The following is a 16,103-nucleotide window of genomic DNA, read 5'->3' as shown; positions in this document are numbered from 1 at the left end:
AATAGCATCTATTTATAGGGAGGCAACGTTAGATTAATTGAATCTTGATAACTAAAAGGAATGGAATTGCCACGAGTTCGGCATTTAAAATTTCTTCTTTTGCGTCATATGTAACTTGTGGCTCTAATTGTATGGTGTGTGTATGGCTATAATTAAACCTCCGCATATTTGGAAAACTTATCCATGTGTACTCACTATTATAATAACAAGAGATAGTCATAAAAAAATAAAAATTTATCTACCACAAAAATCAGAGTTTGAATTTAAAACCTTTACCTTTTAAAAATAAATATCTTTAATACTTAAAGCTAAATTTCAAATACGGTGAATCACAATTTTTAAGTAATAATATTAATTATAATAAATCTCCCACGTTTATGTTGATGCATTTGTGCATTCAAGCATCGGATTGTGACAAACCTCAACAGCGGACCTTCTTGAAACAACCATCTGCACGGCAGGTTGAGCAATTCATACTACTATATCATGTTTTTCCGCCCATACACGTGTATAGATTGTTATTGTCTTAATTATAAGTAATTTCTTAATTTAAAATATCAGTATATAATTTTTTGTTTAAAAAGTTTATAAGTATAAAATTTGATTAGTAGCAAATTGTATTTATATAAAAAATCTGTTCCTATTATTTTAATTATAAATTTTTTATTTGAACAATTAGAATTGTATTTTCTATTTAAGAGAAATTATACAAAATTGTACTAATAATAAATTAAATATATATTATAAATATTTAATAAATAATATAATTAATAATACTATAATTAAAGAAAAAATCGTCGGGCGGATTGGTTAGATTCAAATCAAGCTTAGTTAGGCTTGCATTTTTTAAACCTTAGCTCGAGCTTAGCTCAATCAATGCTTATAACATCTAAATAGTTCGGAGTCTATAAGCAATATGTGTGTATGTGTGCATGGAGAAGATGAGAATATAACAACTCTGCCCATTTTTTGAAATTGCATCATGCGACAACTTTTGTTCCCGCTTTTTTATATTTTTTTAAAATTGTACTGTTTTATTTTTTAAAAATTATTAATAAAATAAATTTATAAAATTAATATTATATTAAAAATTATATATTGAATAAATTTTTTATATATTTATAAGAATTAGTCGTTTATTTACGTGTTATATGACTATTATAATTATTTCTGTCACTATTTGAAAGATTTTTATTTTGACATGTGTATTTATTTTTTACACATGAGATTTTTATTCTTTTAATTGTAATAAAAATATTATATTAAAAATAATATTTTAATTATATCTTATTATATATTTATAAAAGCTAGTCCTTTACATGCCTATTGTACGACCGTCGTAATTATTTTGATTATAAATAATAATATAAATTAAATTAATATATAAAATTAAATAGATATTTTAATATTTTATAATTAATTAAAATATTTAAAAATAATAATTATTTATTTATTTGTAATGTTTTTATTAGTTTTTTATATTTTAAAACTTTATCAATAAAAAATATAAAAATTATAAATAAATTAATAGAAAAACTGTAAAATTATACATAAACTTGAATTCTACATGTCAAAATTAAAAATCATATGTATTAGAATATAGTAATACATGTCAAAATGTTTTTATTAGACTAGGCAATATTAATATTTTTTGTTCATTTACATGTGCTAAAATGTTCATTTTCTATATATAATAATTAATATTCTTTGAATTTAAATATTTATTATCTATGAACTTAATATTCATTATAGTTAATGTTCATGTTGATTTGTTTAATATATTATTCATCAGTGTTAATATTAATTTTTATTATCTAATACTTCAATGTTCATTGTCTGTATATATATATAATGTTCATCAATTTTCTCAAATAAAAATATTGATTTTTTATGAAAGCTTTTATTATTTTTATGATGCATATTGAAAATATTTTACGATTAATATAAACATTCATCATTTATATGCATGATATTCATTAGTTTGTCAATAGAAATTCATCATTGATGAAAATCATACCCACTAATTCATTCAAATGGACACATATAATATCGATATAACATAAATCTTCCATACACAATTAGTAAACAAAAAAAAATATCAGACTAAAGTTATATTATAAATATTCATATTGTGGTATGCATGTCTTTTCAACAAAATTAAGTTAACAACTAATCAATATTTAACATTTTTAACAAAATTAAATTAACAAATTATGAATATAAATTATTTTCTAAAAAAATATTGTGTCAGCATCTGATGCGCTTCAGTATTTGACGCACGTCTAAAACATAAAACACAGATATTTGTACAAGTAAAATGATGACGGATGGATCCTTAGGTTCATAGAACTACGTGGATAGTGGTTCATCTTATAATTTTCATACAAGTCCCAATTGTTATAATATGAACTGCGGTCCATAACACACACGTGGTACATTTTCTTTCTAAGATGTATGGTGCATTATACTTTTAAAGTGTATACTACAGGGAGTTTTATTCTCGCTTCTTCGCTGTTTCTAAATTATAATAAAATAAATTTATAAAAATTAATATTATATTAAAAATTATACATAAATTTAAATTTTACATGTCAATAATAAGTCCACGTGTTAAAATTAAAAATCATATATATCAGAATATAGTAACACATGTCAAAAAAATTCAATTAGACCATATACATATTAATATTTTTTGTTCATTTACATGTACTAAAATATTCATTTTCTATATGTATAATATCCATTAGATGTAATGTTCTATAATAATTAATTTTCTTTGTATTGAAATATTCATTATTAGTGAACTTAACATTCATTATGGTTGATGTTTATATTCATTTTATTTGATGTATTATTCATCAATGTTCATTGTCTATATATATAATGTTCATCAATATTCTTAAATAAAAATATTGATTATTTATGATTGTTTTTGTGATGCATATTGAAAGGCTCGTGGTACCTTCTGCCCACCATTCCTCTTCTACTTTGAGAATTGTGTGAACGGAGAGTGGGCAGAAGGGAAGAAGGTCCTCATACGGAGTCACACACTTACTTGAGCAGGGTGGGAGACTGGGGAATGGGTCTATTGTCTATCTTCAACTCGAGCAGCCTGAGCCACAGCCCTCGAGGACCCCTATAGACAGAATAATATAATAAGAATGAGAATAGTCAAATCTACCAGAAACTTCGATAAAGAACAGCTCATTAAAAATCCAGAATGGACCAGTTCAGCACCTCAAGGAGTAGATTCCAAGCTGCATCTCCAAAGTCCAAAGAGGATGCACCTTCCCTTTTTACCTTTGCCTGCTATAAAATTGGTGGATTCCTAACCTTCCTAACCTAACAAATTTAATAACATAGAAAGAAAGGACCTTTCCCAAATTAGGTTAGGTTTAGGCTTTAGCCCCTATTAGTTAAGCTTAAGCCAGCTGAAAAATTGATGGGCGCTACTAGCATGGAACGTGAAGTGCTCTTCGGTTAGAGCAAAGCCCAAAAAAAAAATGGTTGTCTAAGTTGTCAAAGATTTTGCTATGAAAGACTTGGGTGGATGATGAAAATAGAACGTCGAGACTTGCCTCTTGGCTAGTTCCGAATAGTTCAGTTTTTGGAAAGGGGTGCAAGCAAGGAAATTGTATTAGAGTGGGGTGGTTGGTAAGCAACTTGCGGGAAGCCGTTGCGCGTTAGCAATAGTTGCTGCTTCCAGTTACTTCTGAACGCGATAACATGATTTATTCCATGGACACCCTCTATGGAGGACCTTTTTATGATTGATATAAATATTCATCATTTACAGGCATAATATTCATTAGTTTGTCAATAGATATTCATCATTAATGAAAATCATGCCACTAATTCATTCAAATGAATATATATATATAATATAGACATAATATAAATCGTCCTTACACAGTTGGTAAAGAAAAAAAAAACATCAAGCTAAAGTTATACTGCATATATTTATATTGTAGCACATATCTTCTAAGCAAAATTAAATTAACAAGCAATGAACATTTTACGTATAAACAATAAATATTCAGCATATGTTTAATGAACATAAGTTAATGAATATTTAATACAAAATCAATGAACATAAATTATTTTAAAAAAAAAAAATTATGTTAGCGTCTGATGTGCACGTCAGTATCTGTCGCACGTGTAAGACGCTGATATAAATTTCTTTATAAATAAAACGGTGTTGGATGGACCCTAACTCCACAGAGCTATATGAATCGGAGTCTACCTTATAATTTCCATAGCTCGATCCTGCTTGTACAAGCTTAAGCTTTTAATCAAGCCGACCTATCTTAAAATATATATGAATTTTTATGTATATATTTTCTAGACGGACTTGTTTTATCAAGCAAGCCTCAAAGAAATAATATTTATAAATCCACTTAAAAAATAATCTAACTTTTTTCTGATTCGGACTTGAATGAGCTGGGCAGATAACAAAATCGACGACATGTCTAACCGTTAGTGTAATATATAATGTGTATTAGACAAAATTTAAACTAAACTTTTTTATTTTAAAAGTATTTATATGTAAAATTTAACTAACATTCGCATATAATAATAATCTAATAAATGTGTAATCCATCCTATGTTGTACGAGATTAGATTACTTTCTTAATTTATTAACTAATATATCAATTATATTTTATATAGATTAATAATAAAATATAACAAATATAATATTTCTTAAGATTAAGAGCTAACTTATTAGTTAATACATTAATTATATATATTATTTTTATATTACAATTATTATTTAATTAATAAAATATATATTAATTACTATATTTATTATACTATAATATTATCATTATAACGATACAATAAACATAAAAACCATCATAGTAGTGATCAAATAGCACCCATGATTTTTCTTCTCCTCTTCCAACTATATTTAAATAATGTAATCAAAACAAACTAATGGCTAATATATTATATTCAAAAATATGTAAAGCATGCAGTTAACCTAGAATCTCCTACTAAATCATTTTTTTAGCCAAATGAATATTTATATTTTTGAATTTTAATTATTTAGTTAATTTAACACAATAATTTTTATTTAATTAACAGATATTTAATTTATTTTTTATAATATTTTAATATTATTTAATATTATATTTTTTTTAATATGTCCACATGCATTACCAAAAAATAAAATTTAAATATTTATTAAATTAAAATTAAAATTAAAATATTAAACTAATTAATCGATACCAATTTAGAAATATAAATGCTGATATTTTCGTTTTCCTTTCAAAAGAAGGATCGTCCGACTGTCGGTTTACTTGATCGATATATAGGCTTTTTTTTTTCTTTTATTCCTTGGTTGATATATAGTTGCGCATATGAAAAGAACTTATTGACAGGTTGGTCTAAATTATTGGTAGGGTTGATAAGTACATACATGTGACCGTCCTGATCTAATTTAATTTGCTAGGTACTCGTGCTGTTTTATGAAAACTCTATTTTTTAGAAAAATAAAAATTATAAAATAATATAATCAAACTTTAAAAAGTAAGTGCAATTTTATAATGAAAATAATAAAAATATCATATATCGTAATTTATTCATCTAGTATCTAAAAATGAGTTATTTTTATGGTTAGAAAAGAAAGAAAAAGAACTAATCTTAATTATAGAAAGTGGACGATTAAAAGTGGATTTACTGCTCAGAGTTTAATTTCTATAGCGAGCATTTAGAAAGTAACTAATAGTTTATCTATGCATTGCACGATAGTTATTATTATTTTAATTATAAAATAAAATTAATAAATAAAATTTAATAATTTTTTTAATATTTAGTTATAATATTTTAAAAATAACAGAAAACTAAATATTTCTATATATTCTTCTTAATTTATTTCATATTTTAAAATTTTATTAATGTGAAAATATAATAATAATTTTAACATTACGTATTAATTGACTTTAGTATTATTTAAATGAATACTATGAATATAATCGATATTACTATTTTTTAAGATTATAAATTATTACATAATTAAAATTATTTTATTAGTAAATATAATACTAAAGATATTATTTTCTAGAATAATAATTATTATTTAATTAGAAAATTATTTATTAATTAATATAATAATAAAATATTAATTAATGTGATATTTTTTATAATAGAATTACATTTTTTATCTAATTATAAAACTAATTTATTAATTAATATAATATCAAAATATAATTAATATGTTATCTTCTAAAATTAGAATTATTGCTTAACTAGAAATATAACTTATTAATTATTAATAAATTAATTAAAAAATATAAAATTACACATAAATTTAAATTTTATGTCAAAAATAAATATACATGTTAAAATAAAAAATCTATGTGTTAGAATAAAAGCACATATGTCAAAAAAGTTTATTTCTCTAGATTATTCTTCGTTCATAGAAAAGTGAGTAATAAGTTGTGATACTTGTGTGTAGATATGGCCAGAAAACTAGTAAACATCATACATGTATTATCAGTTCTTTTCATTTTTTATTTATTTATGGGGTTCAATAGATTATAGTATATAGTCATTCTCTTTTGTTCACTATAAAAATATAATAATATATTTAATACATAAATGAGAATTTAAACTCAATATATCTCTTCCAGGAACAAAATATTCATACTACTTCTTAATTATGATTTAAGGCACATTAATTTTTTGAAATATCTAGTTTGATACCTAAACATCCATATAATTTCATTGCACTTTAACTACAAAGGTGATTGTATAAACGACGAACTAACCACACCATTGACTGGCTTGTCTTGCAATAGAATTTTCAACTCCTTTGCAAATCTTTCCATCGCTTGTGCTGGCAAGCAAATTGGCAACATGAATCCAATTTCTCTTTTCTCATTTTCGAATGGTAAATAATAGCTACATTGCATTGGAGTAGAATTGATAGGACCAGCATATGTAGCTCTTCCCCATCCGAAATCCACCTCTCTAAATCCCATATGTCTCACATCTGACATAAAGTATGCTTCTTCTGTGGTAAAATGAGGTCTACCTTTGATCAGTAGTGTATCTGCCACTGACTGAACATACTCTCTAGTCGTGTCTGCTTTAGCCTTTTTTATTAATTCTATTGCATAACTTACCGGTTCTTTCAAGAGTTTTTCAGCCGTTGTCACCGCAGTCGAAAGCACAAATCCATTGCCATAATACCCCTTTGGTACTAGTGGAGGATCAAATTTGTTGCGTACATTGTTAGCAAAAATCATTTTCATTTCTGTTGTAGGGTTTGGCTGAAGAGCAATAGTACGACATTTCCAAAAACACGCGGTTAGAATTTCAAAAGTGGAGCAGCCACCGAGATGAGAAGGGGCATATCTTCGAAAAGATGATATTTCAGTAGGTCCAAAAAAAAATGCTTGTTCATCCAAATCATCAAGTGGAAATGGATTCATTATATGATTGTCAGGAATTTCATCGTATTCGCGATGTGTGCATGTTGTAATTGGTGGGTTTCTTGCATTTAGGACATGTCTTTCCCATACTGGAAGAACTGAAGGGTTTTGTTCTCCACGGGCCATTTCTCCAACTGTCGTCAGGAATTGGACTAGACCAGGGCCATCACTCATAGTGTGATTGAGTCGAAGTGCATAAATAAAACCGCCGCACTTGAAGCGTGTTACCTGCGAATTAATTAATTTCGTTTAAACTATTATATATATATACCGGAAGAATTAGTTTGCTCAGCTGAGTTTTTGGGCAACTGATTCTGAGACTAAAAGTTATTGGTTTAAAGTCCAATTACAGAACATATGATAATTAAGTCTCTCTTAGAAAAAAAACTGAAAATTTTAATATTATTGGTTCGAAATAGTGTTGGATGAAATTGGTAAATCGAATTTAGCTGATTAAAGAGCAAAAAGTACCTGAATAAGCAACAAAGGACAATTAATCACACCACTAGAGCCAGGGACATCAAAGAGCAGCTCATCCAATAAGGGAAAAGGAGGTTGAAGTGCATCTCCGCATTGTTCAAGAGTAACATTAGCATCAGCCTCAATAAACAAGACCCCTTCGCTGGTGCATTCCACTACAAGCTTGCGGTTAGGCCATTCTCTGAGCCTACCAGCAAATGGATAGTAAAACACTAGCGCTTTAGCAAGCGCCTCGCTTATCACCTTAACAGGGTCTTTTCCTTGCATTGAAGGGTCATGTTTATAAATTTGTACGACAGGAATATGGAATCGAAGACCTTCTTGGTCATCTATGTCCGATAATGGCTTGAAGTCGTAAGGGGTGGGCTTGGCCGGGACGATTAGTTCAGGTTCACGCCTGTGGACCTGGAACCTGATGGAGCTTGTTGGTGAATTCATGGGAGAAGAATGAGTGTTTGCTGAAGTAAACTGAGTGGATGGCGGTGTTAGATATTTTGCTGCTTTCCCTGATACATGACAATAGCATCTATTTATAGCTGGGGAGACAGTGTTAGCACTAGCTCAATGTCGACTATTGATAGCAAGAGTGGTGGGATAGTAACCTAGAAAATTCTACTTCTATTACTGGCTTTAGTCGGGTGACTTTGAGACATTCATAGGGCTACAATTAAATTGCTAAAAGTTTTTGGTACTTATTTATTTGTACTCACTGTCGCAATTACGTGTAGTCCCCAAATTGCATTAATTTTCAGATAGATCTTGTAAGATAACAATACAAAGTAGATAAATTATATCATGGTGTTATTTTTTTATTTTTAATATGTTAAAATATAAAAGGTACGGTTTTTAAATTTATTTTCTTAAAAATATTTTTTTTTATTTTTTTATTTTTCTTTAGTTGTTTTTTGGTAAAACAATTATAAAAAAACCACACCATATTTTTAAAGAAAAATTAAAAAAAACAGTTATTTTGAAAAAGATTTAAACAGTAAACACGATATTTTTTTATTGATTTTAGAGTATTTCTAAAAAATTTCTATTATTTTAGTCACGCATAATTTTTCTTTTTCAGGGCTTTGTTTGGTTATTTTTTAATTGTATTTAATTTTTTTATTGAGCCTTTTGAATAATAAAATAATAATATATTAGAAACTAATTAATAATAAATTTCAGAATATAATTTTTATATTTAATATTTGGTATATTAGTAATTCTAATAAGTAATAAATTTTAAAACTAGTTTATTTTCTATTAATTATTAATTATTTTTCTATTTAAAATTCTATTAATAGTTACTATTTACATTCCATACTAATTTTAGTATTTCATTTGAATTAAGAAAGTAAGCTCAATTATAAAAAATAAATAGCTAATTATTTTTCTATTAATATTAATATGTATATTATATTAAAAAGAAAAAACTCATTTTTACTCTTAATATGAAGATTGAGGAACAGATTTGCTCCTCAACTAATTTTTTGGATCAAATAAACTGTAAAATAAGATTTTTATATTATATGAGGCCGCCCTTAACTGAAACTAACTTTTGAAAAAAGTTTGACGTGGCATAAAAGTGACCGAGAAATTGGACTCTTCTTCACTTACCTTCTTCAAAAAGGGAAAGAAAATGGAGGAAACCAGTCCCCTATATTATTTCCCTTACTGAAATCTAATAACATAAATTTCTTTAAAATATGGCTTATTCCATCCTCTTCTTCCTACTGCCCTTATAGTAAAATGTTTCTTACAGTAACGCCTCATAGGAATTTATCCAAAGATCTTGGAACATGTCTAGCTCATTCCGGCCAAGTTCTATTTCTTTTGTTTTGTTGCCCTATTATTCAGTGTTCAATTGGCACAAACCAACACAAGAAAATTTCCAAACTTCCAAGAAATCTAAACAATACTCCAGTAGATAAACAAAGGAAAAACCACGAGATTAAAATTACATCTGCAAATAAAACAAGACAACTATTTTACCTTGTAAGAAGAACTCGTCCCAAATTCTTGCATTCCATAGAATGTCAAAAAGAACAGAAAAAATAAAAATGGTAATTGATGATTCATGAGATTACTTAAAAATAAATAAATAAAAAGGAGCCCATTAAACCAATTTTAAAGTCCCAGGTTTTTCAGTTATCTAAATGGCCCACTAATCCATATACCGGTAAGGAATTAACCCGACAAAATTATAACTTTGCCCTTTATATGACCTCAAATTATGCACTTGGATGATTATTTTCTTTCTTTCCAGGTCCAGAGATAAAAGAAGAAATTGAAATCTTGTATGCTTCCAACTTCAGTGCACTGATTCTGAAATGTAATTCCAAAGATTTCCAGAATTAGATTGGCAACATAGAGATTGGGTTACAGATAATAGAATCATGCACAATTACACAATATTACCCGAGTTTTGCCTCCTAACTATTAATAATTTACTACTTTTCTTCTTTGGAGGAATACCTGATTTTTGGGATTTGCAACAAGTTTATGACAGTATGAGGAATTAAATATGAGTGTCGAGAGAATGGTGGAATTCAACTTATGATAGGGTTATCAGACTCTGATTACAATGGATGTGAATGGGATGAATATTTTGATAAGCTTGGATTTTATGTTTCTGGGAATATGATGAGGGGACATACGGGTTTGTTTGAGATATGAGTATGCTTGAAAGGGTAAGCAAAGAACACCATGAGAGGCCATTGTTCGTGACTGGTTAGTTTTTAATGGGACCCATTTATTAGTGGCTTCATGCCATGTCACTTAAATGTAATGGTATGTTTTTGCAAAGTTAGTGCGAGTCAAACGAGGGGCTTATGTGAAAGAAAAAACTTAATTTGTAGGTTATTTGGCCACAATTTAGTTGAGGAGTAAATCTGTTGCTTGACCTGAATATTAAGGATAAAAATGAATATATGTTTCCTATATTAAATCAACTTTAAATATATATTTGATGAATTTATAATTTATAGACGATGAATTATTACTTCTTAATCTATGAATACTTTTTGTTGTATGTATACTTACAAAGAATATATTCATTTGTTATTAATGATGGGTTTATTAAACATGAATTTCAGATTCATCACTTATAAAATATATATTCATTTATTATTAGTGTCAAATTTATTAAACATAAATTTTAGATTCATTATCTATAAATTGTATACTCATTTGTTATTAGTGTAAGGTTCCTTAAATATAAAGTATATATTCATTAATTTTTACTTATGATCTTGTTCTTAATATATGAATATGTTATTTATTACTTATAAAGTGTATATCCATTTATTATTAGTGTCAGATTCATTAAACATAAACTTTAAATTTATTACTTATAAAATATATATTTATATATTATTAGTGTTGGATTTGTTAAACATAAATTTTATGTTCATTACTTATAAATTGTATATTCATATATTATTAATGTAAGATTTATTAAATATAAAGTGTATATTTATTAGTTTTTACTGATAAACTTGTTCTTAACATATGAATCTATTTTTTTAATTTAATATTTTTATACTATAATCTATAAACCTCAGATATACATGTGATTAATTTATAATTTACAACATATGAATCTACAAGTCAGTTTATAAACTTAGATCATAATGCTAATGTTTGGAGAAGGAAAGGTAAAAGTTATTTTTATTCCTTTACAAACATAAATTTATTTGTACTCCCTATCGCAATTGCATGTGGTCTACAAATCACATTAATCTTCAGAGAGATCCTATAAGATAACCGTAGAAAAATTGATAATATTTATAGGACATATAATGCGTCATTTTGAGAAGGGCCCACCAAAATGAATTATGGGTGAATGATAAATTGATATCCATTGAATGTTGATATGGAAAAGTATACCAAAGGTCATATGATATATCAAAGATTATGGATTAATGATGAATTAATCATGATATGCCAAAAGTCATGGATTAATGATGAATTAATTATGATATGCAAAAGTCATAGATTAATGATGAATTAATCATGATGTATCAAAGGTCTCAATATATGTCAAAGGCAATTTCCCTGCATCAGTCATTTATTATATATCATCCATGTTTCTTTTATTCAAGATGTGAAAAATAGATCCTCCTATCTTCTCTTTTTTGTTTTCAAATGTGAATAGCCTCAAACATACTTCAAGTTCATTAGTACAGTTGTTGTGGTGTTCATCAACTGTATTAATCCGTTGTATACTAAGAAATAGACTTCATATCATCCTCAAACACCAATGGTGAGCGGTGAATCTGTTTTAAGGATATTTGTAATACACAAATCTCAGATTTTTTATGTCTTAATATCTCTTCACTAGTGTCTTTATCTCTTTATGCTGGTATACTAAAAATTTATTGTTATATTGAGCTACAAATCCACTTTATTGTTATTTTGACAAGTTGTTGAATTTTGAATATTAAACTCAAATTTATTTTAGCTTCCATGCCGACAGAAAAAGAAACTCCCATTAAAAGTACAAGAGAAAGACAAAACAAAAGACACCTAATATTTCATCAATAAACAACTAAAAAAAATAAATCCAACATAAAATTCTAAATTAATTTTCAACTAAGTAAATTGATATTCATCATTGAACGGCCTTAAATGATCACACACGTATTAAAATCTTAGTATCGTGGAATCATCTCTTATATATTTTTTAATTGTCAGATATTTTCTAAATTCACTATTAAGGAAATATAAAAAAATTTACTATTAAAATTTATAAATTATGATAGGTATATACAAATAAGACATAAATATAATTTAATTATTTATTATGACTAGAAATAAACTGGATAGGAAAAAGATCAATGAATAGAGAGGGAAGAATTGAAGTCGTCTACCTTCGACAGCAAAAAGATTAGCCTTAATATTGTTGATTAGTCAGTGTTTTAATTTTTAAAATTATTAAAAATTATAAAATTTAATTTGTTAAATGATAAAAATTATAATAATATGAAACCAATATAACTAAAAATAAACCAAACATTTTAATGATATAACGATTAACCTTTTATTGAAGAAGTAAAACGTGGAAAAATGCAATCAATTATCACCATTTATTGCATGAAAAGAAAAAATGAGATGTAAAGATGACGACGGGACACAGTCGGTAAGGGTTATTAATGGATTATCAAAACAAATAAATTCTGCCTTGTCACTTATTATCTTCCTCCCCAACAATCTAAGATTTTTAATTACGGATAAATCTAATTGGCTAGGACCTAATCAGACGGAAATATCTTTTCCGATCCCGTATTTTGTTTAATTTTTTAGAAATGTTTTGATTAATAAATATATTTTAATATAAAATATAAAATAAATATAAAATATTAAAAAATATATGTAAAAAATTTTACTTTCAAGTATTATTAACTCTATTGATGAAGCAGTAAATTATAATTCTGCATGAAGAATACTTTATTCGGTAATGCAAAACCACGTTACCGATTTTATAGATATCCTGTGACAATAAGTCTAATTGTTTAAAGAGAAACTAAGGAAATAAAATTATAAAATAATATGAAACTAATATATTCAAAAGGAACTAATAAATTATTGTATTAAAAAGAAATTTTGTGATAAAGAATTTAACTTAAAATTTATTAATTATTAAATAATAAATTTACTAATTATTGAATGAAAAAATAAAGTTAATTTCTTAAAAATTACTAATTAATAATTTTATTAAATATTAATCATAAAATAATTAACAGTAATTACATTCAAATTAATATGATTAATTAATATGCAATAAATAAAGATGAATTATATTTTTATTTATATTTAAATTGCTCATCAGGCATATTATATATAAAAATTATTATTATATAAATATATTTAATAAAATCAGTATATACTCTCTGTGATAAAGAATGAACATAATTTAAGAATTTGTTAGAGATGCTCTAAGTTATGGACTATTATAAAATATTTATTTATTTTGATTAAAATAATACTATATAGTATATTTTAATTTATATCAATTTTTATTCATTTGTTGTAATATAGACTCCATCCATTCTATAGTTTTTGTCTTCTTTTTAAATAAAAAAATTCTAACGACTATTACTTTTATATATTTGTATATTTGATACGTCATTAATTTTTTTTAGGTTTTATAATTATGTTGAAATAGATGTAATAAATTTTAAAATATCTACAGAAAAATAAATGAATCTAATTTAGTTAATTTTTTTATAATTAATTTATTATATATTTTTTGATACAAATGAATTATTAAAAAGTAATAATTAATATAAAATTAAATTTATAAAATTATATATACCATATTATATAAATAACAAATGAATATGAGATATTCAATATATTTTCTTAAAAGCACCAATTAATGCATGAAAACAAAAAATGAAATGAAAGGGATGAAGATGGAATTGAATTGTCAAAGCTAATAAATTCAGCCTTATCACCATCTTCCTACCCAATTATGTAAATTTGAGTAACGACAGATTTAGTTGGATAGAATCCAGCGAGATACTAAATATCATTTTTGTCATTTGCACTGTTTAAATTAGGACAATATTGTCATTTACTCTTATATACCATTTTTGGCCATTAATATATATGTCTTTTGCTTATTCAATAAACCCATATAATAATATTTGAAATTTAAATTCGAATTCTATTTTCGAGATCCATTCTCTTTCTTTTAAGTTATTAACAATTAGAATAGTTCATTATTTATATTAATTAAGAAAATAAAATTTCTTATTTTTAATAATAAAAGATAAGCTTTTTAATGAATTATTTACTATATTTTTAAGAAAAAACCATTAAATACAGATCATTGACTGTGTTAAACCGTTCATAGAAAGACTGTAAATCGAAATATGAGTTTGGTTGCTCTCCGTTTTCAATTAAGTGGAGAAAATTTTTAAAAAAAAAAAAAAAACAAAAATCAGAATGCTTGAGAAGCAGTTAATCATTCATTGGTTGGATAACTACATAAAAATTTTAGGCTTAACTCTTAAATAAATTATATATTTTGCAATTATTTTTACATAGTTTTTAATTTTAAAAATATTAGTAATATATTTTAAATATTAATTTCAATTTTAATTTCTGTTGAAATTATGAGTAGAAATTTATTGATGTTATTATAATCGGACAATAAAATAATTGGACCAGTGACATTTCATATAATTATTTTAAATTTTTTTATTTAAAATTTTAAAAATCCAAGACGTAAGATGCTCTTTACCGTTGCAATAAATGATAAGAAGAAAAACAGAAAAAGATAAAAGAATAGATTGTTGGATCTTATTCTGAGCCATATAATAAAAATGAGTAAAACAATAGAGAAATATTTGTTGTTACTTCATCCATTTGTTTACTCAGACGATACCGTTTTTGGTTATAGAATGACTCAATGATTTTATGTTAATTCAACTTATATTTTTTAATTTTTATTGCCAAAATTATAGCAACATCAATAAATTCTGGTTAATAATTTCATAAGATATTAAAATTAAAATAATATATTGCCAAAATTTTAAAAAATTAAAAGCTACTACATGTTAAATTTAATAACATATTTAAAGTATAGAATTTATTAGCAATTAAATTAAAATTTAAAAATAGAATTTATTATAAAAATTAAGAAATTAAAAAGAAATAGTACTTCTCTTGATTAACCAAAAACAACAGTTTTTTAAATTAAAAAATTTAAATGAAATGAAAAATAAAAATAAAAATCTAAATTTAAGTGTCGGTTTAGCTAATTAATAAATTATGCTCGAATAACGGTTTAATATAATTTTTTACTCAGCACTAATAGATTGTAATGAATAATTAAAAGACAAGATTTGACTTTAACTTGATGGCTTTAGATTTGGGGAAATCTTTTTCTTGTTCAATCAACATTAATGCAGTTTAGATAACCATTAGATCAGTTTGTTAAATGAATGCATGTGCGATGGATAACTTATGTTTTAGGGCTTGTTTGGTATTTTATATGAAAAATATTTGTTAAAAAAGTTGAATTTCTACATAAATTAAAAATTAAACATATTTAATGTAGATACTCAAGATTCATCACGTGGGTTAAATTATGTATGGTGAGAGTTATAATCTTTAGCATGCAACTTTATTTTGAAAGAGCCGTTGAATTTTGATTATTTAATTTAATTTTGTTAAAAAAATACGTGTACT

At 25.3% G+C, this 16,103-nt stretch overlaps 1 protein-coding gene across 1 annotated transcript; it reads right to left on the bottom strand.

The window, feature by feature from the left end:
• Window positions 1-6,598: 6,598 nt before the first annotated feature.
• On the bottom strand, window positions 6,599-8,829 carry LOC125371322 (benzyl alcohol O-benzoyltransferase-like). The gene is made up of 2 exons (XM_048380015.1): window positions 7,908-8,829; window positions 6,599-7,664 (listed from the first exon to the last, which is right to left on the bottom strand). Exons 1-2 carry the CDS (start codon window positions 8,352-8,354, stop codon window positions 6,738-6,740), a joined length of 1,374 nt encoding a protein of 457 aa, XP_048235972.1. The 5' UTR covers window positions 8,355-8,829; the 3' UTR covers window positions 6,599-6,737.
• Between the last annotated feature and the right edge of the window lie 7,274 nt (window positions 8,830-16,103).

Source organism: Ricinus communis, chromosome 10 (assembly GCF_019578655.1).
Source record: "Ricinus communis isolate WT05 ecotype wild-type chromosome 10, ASM1957865v1, whole genome shotgun sequence".
Lineage (NCBI taxonomy): Eukaryota > Viridiplantae > Streptophyta > Magnoliopsida > Malpighiales > Euphorbiaceae > Ricinus > Ricinus communis.
The sequence above is the reverse complement of the archived record's forward strand: the minus strand, read 5'-3'. Positions and strand labels throughout refer to the sequence as shown.

Bases quoted from the DNA above. Each gene is read 5' to 3' on its own strand.
- LOC125371322 (XM_048380015.1), bottom strand. From the start codon at position 8,354: ATGAATTCACCAACAAGCTCCATCAGGTTCCAGGTCCACAGGCGTGAA. The intron at 7,665-7,907 runs GTACTTTTTGCT...ATTAATTCGCAG, and splicing joins GTCCTTTGTTGCTTATTCAG to GTAACACGCTTCAAGTGCGG.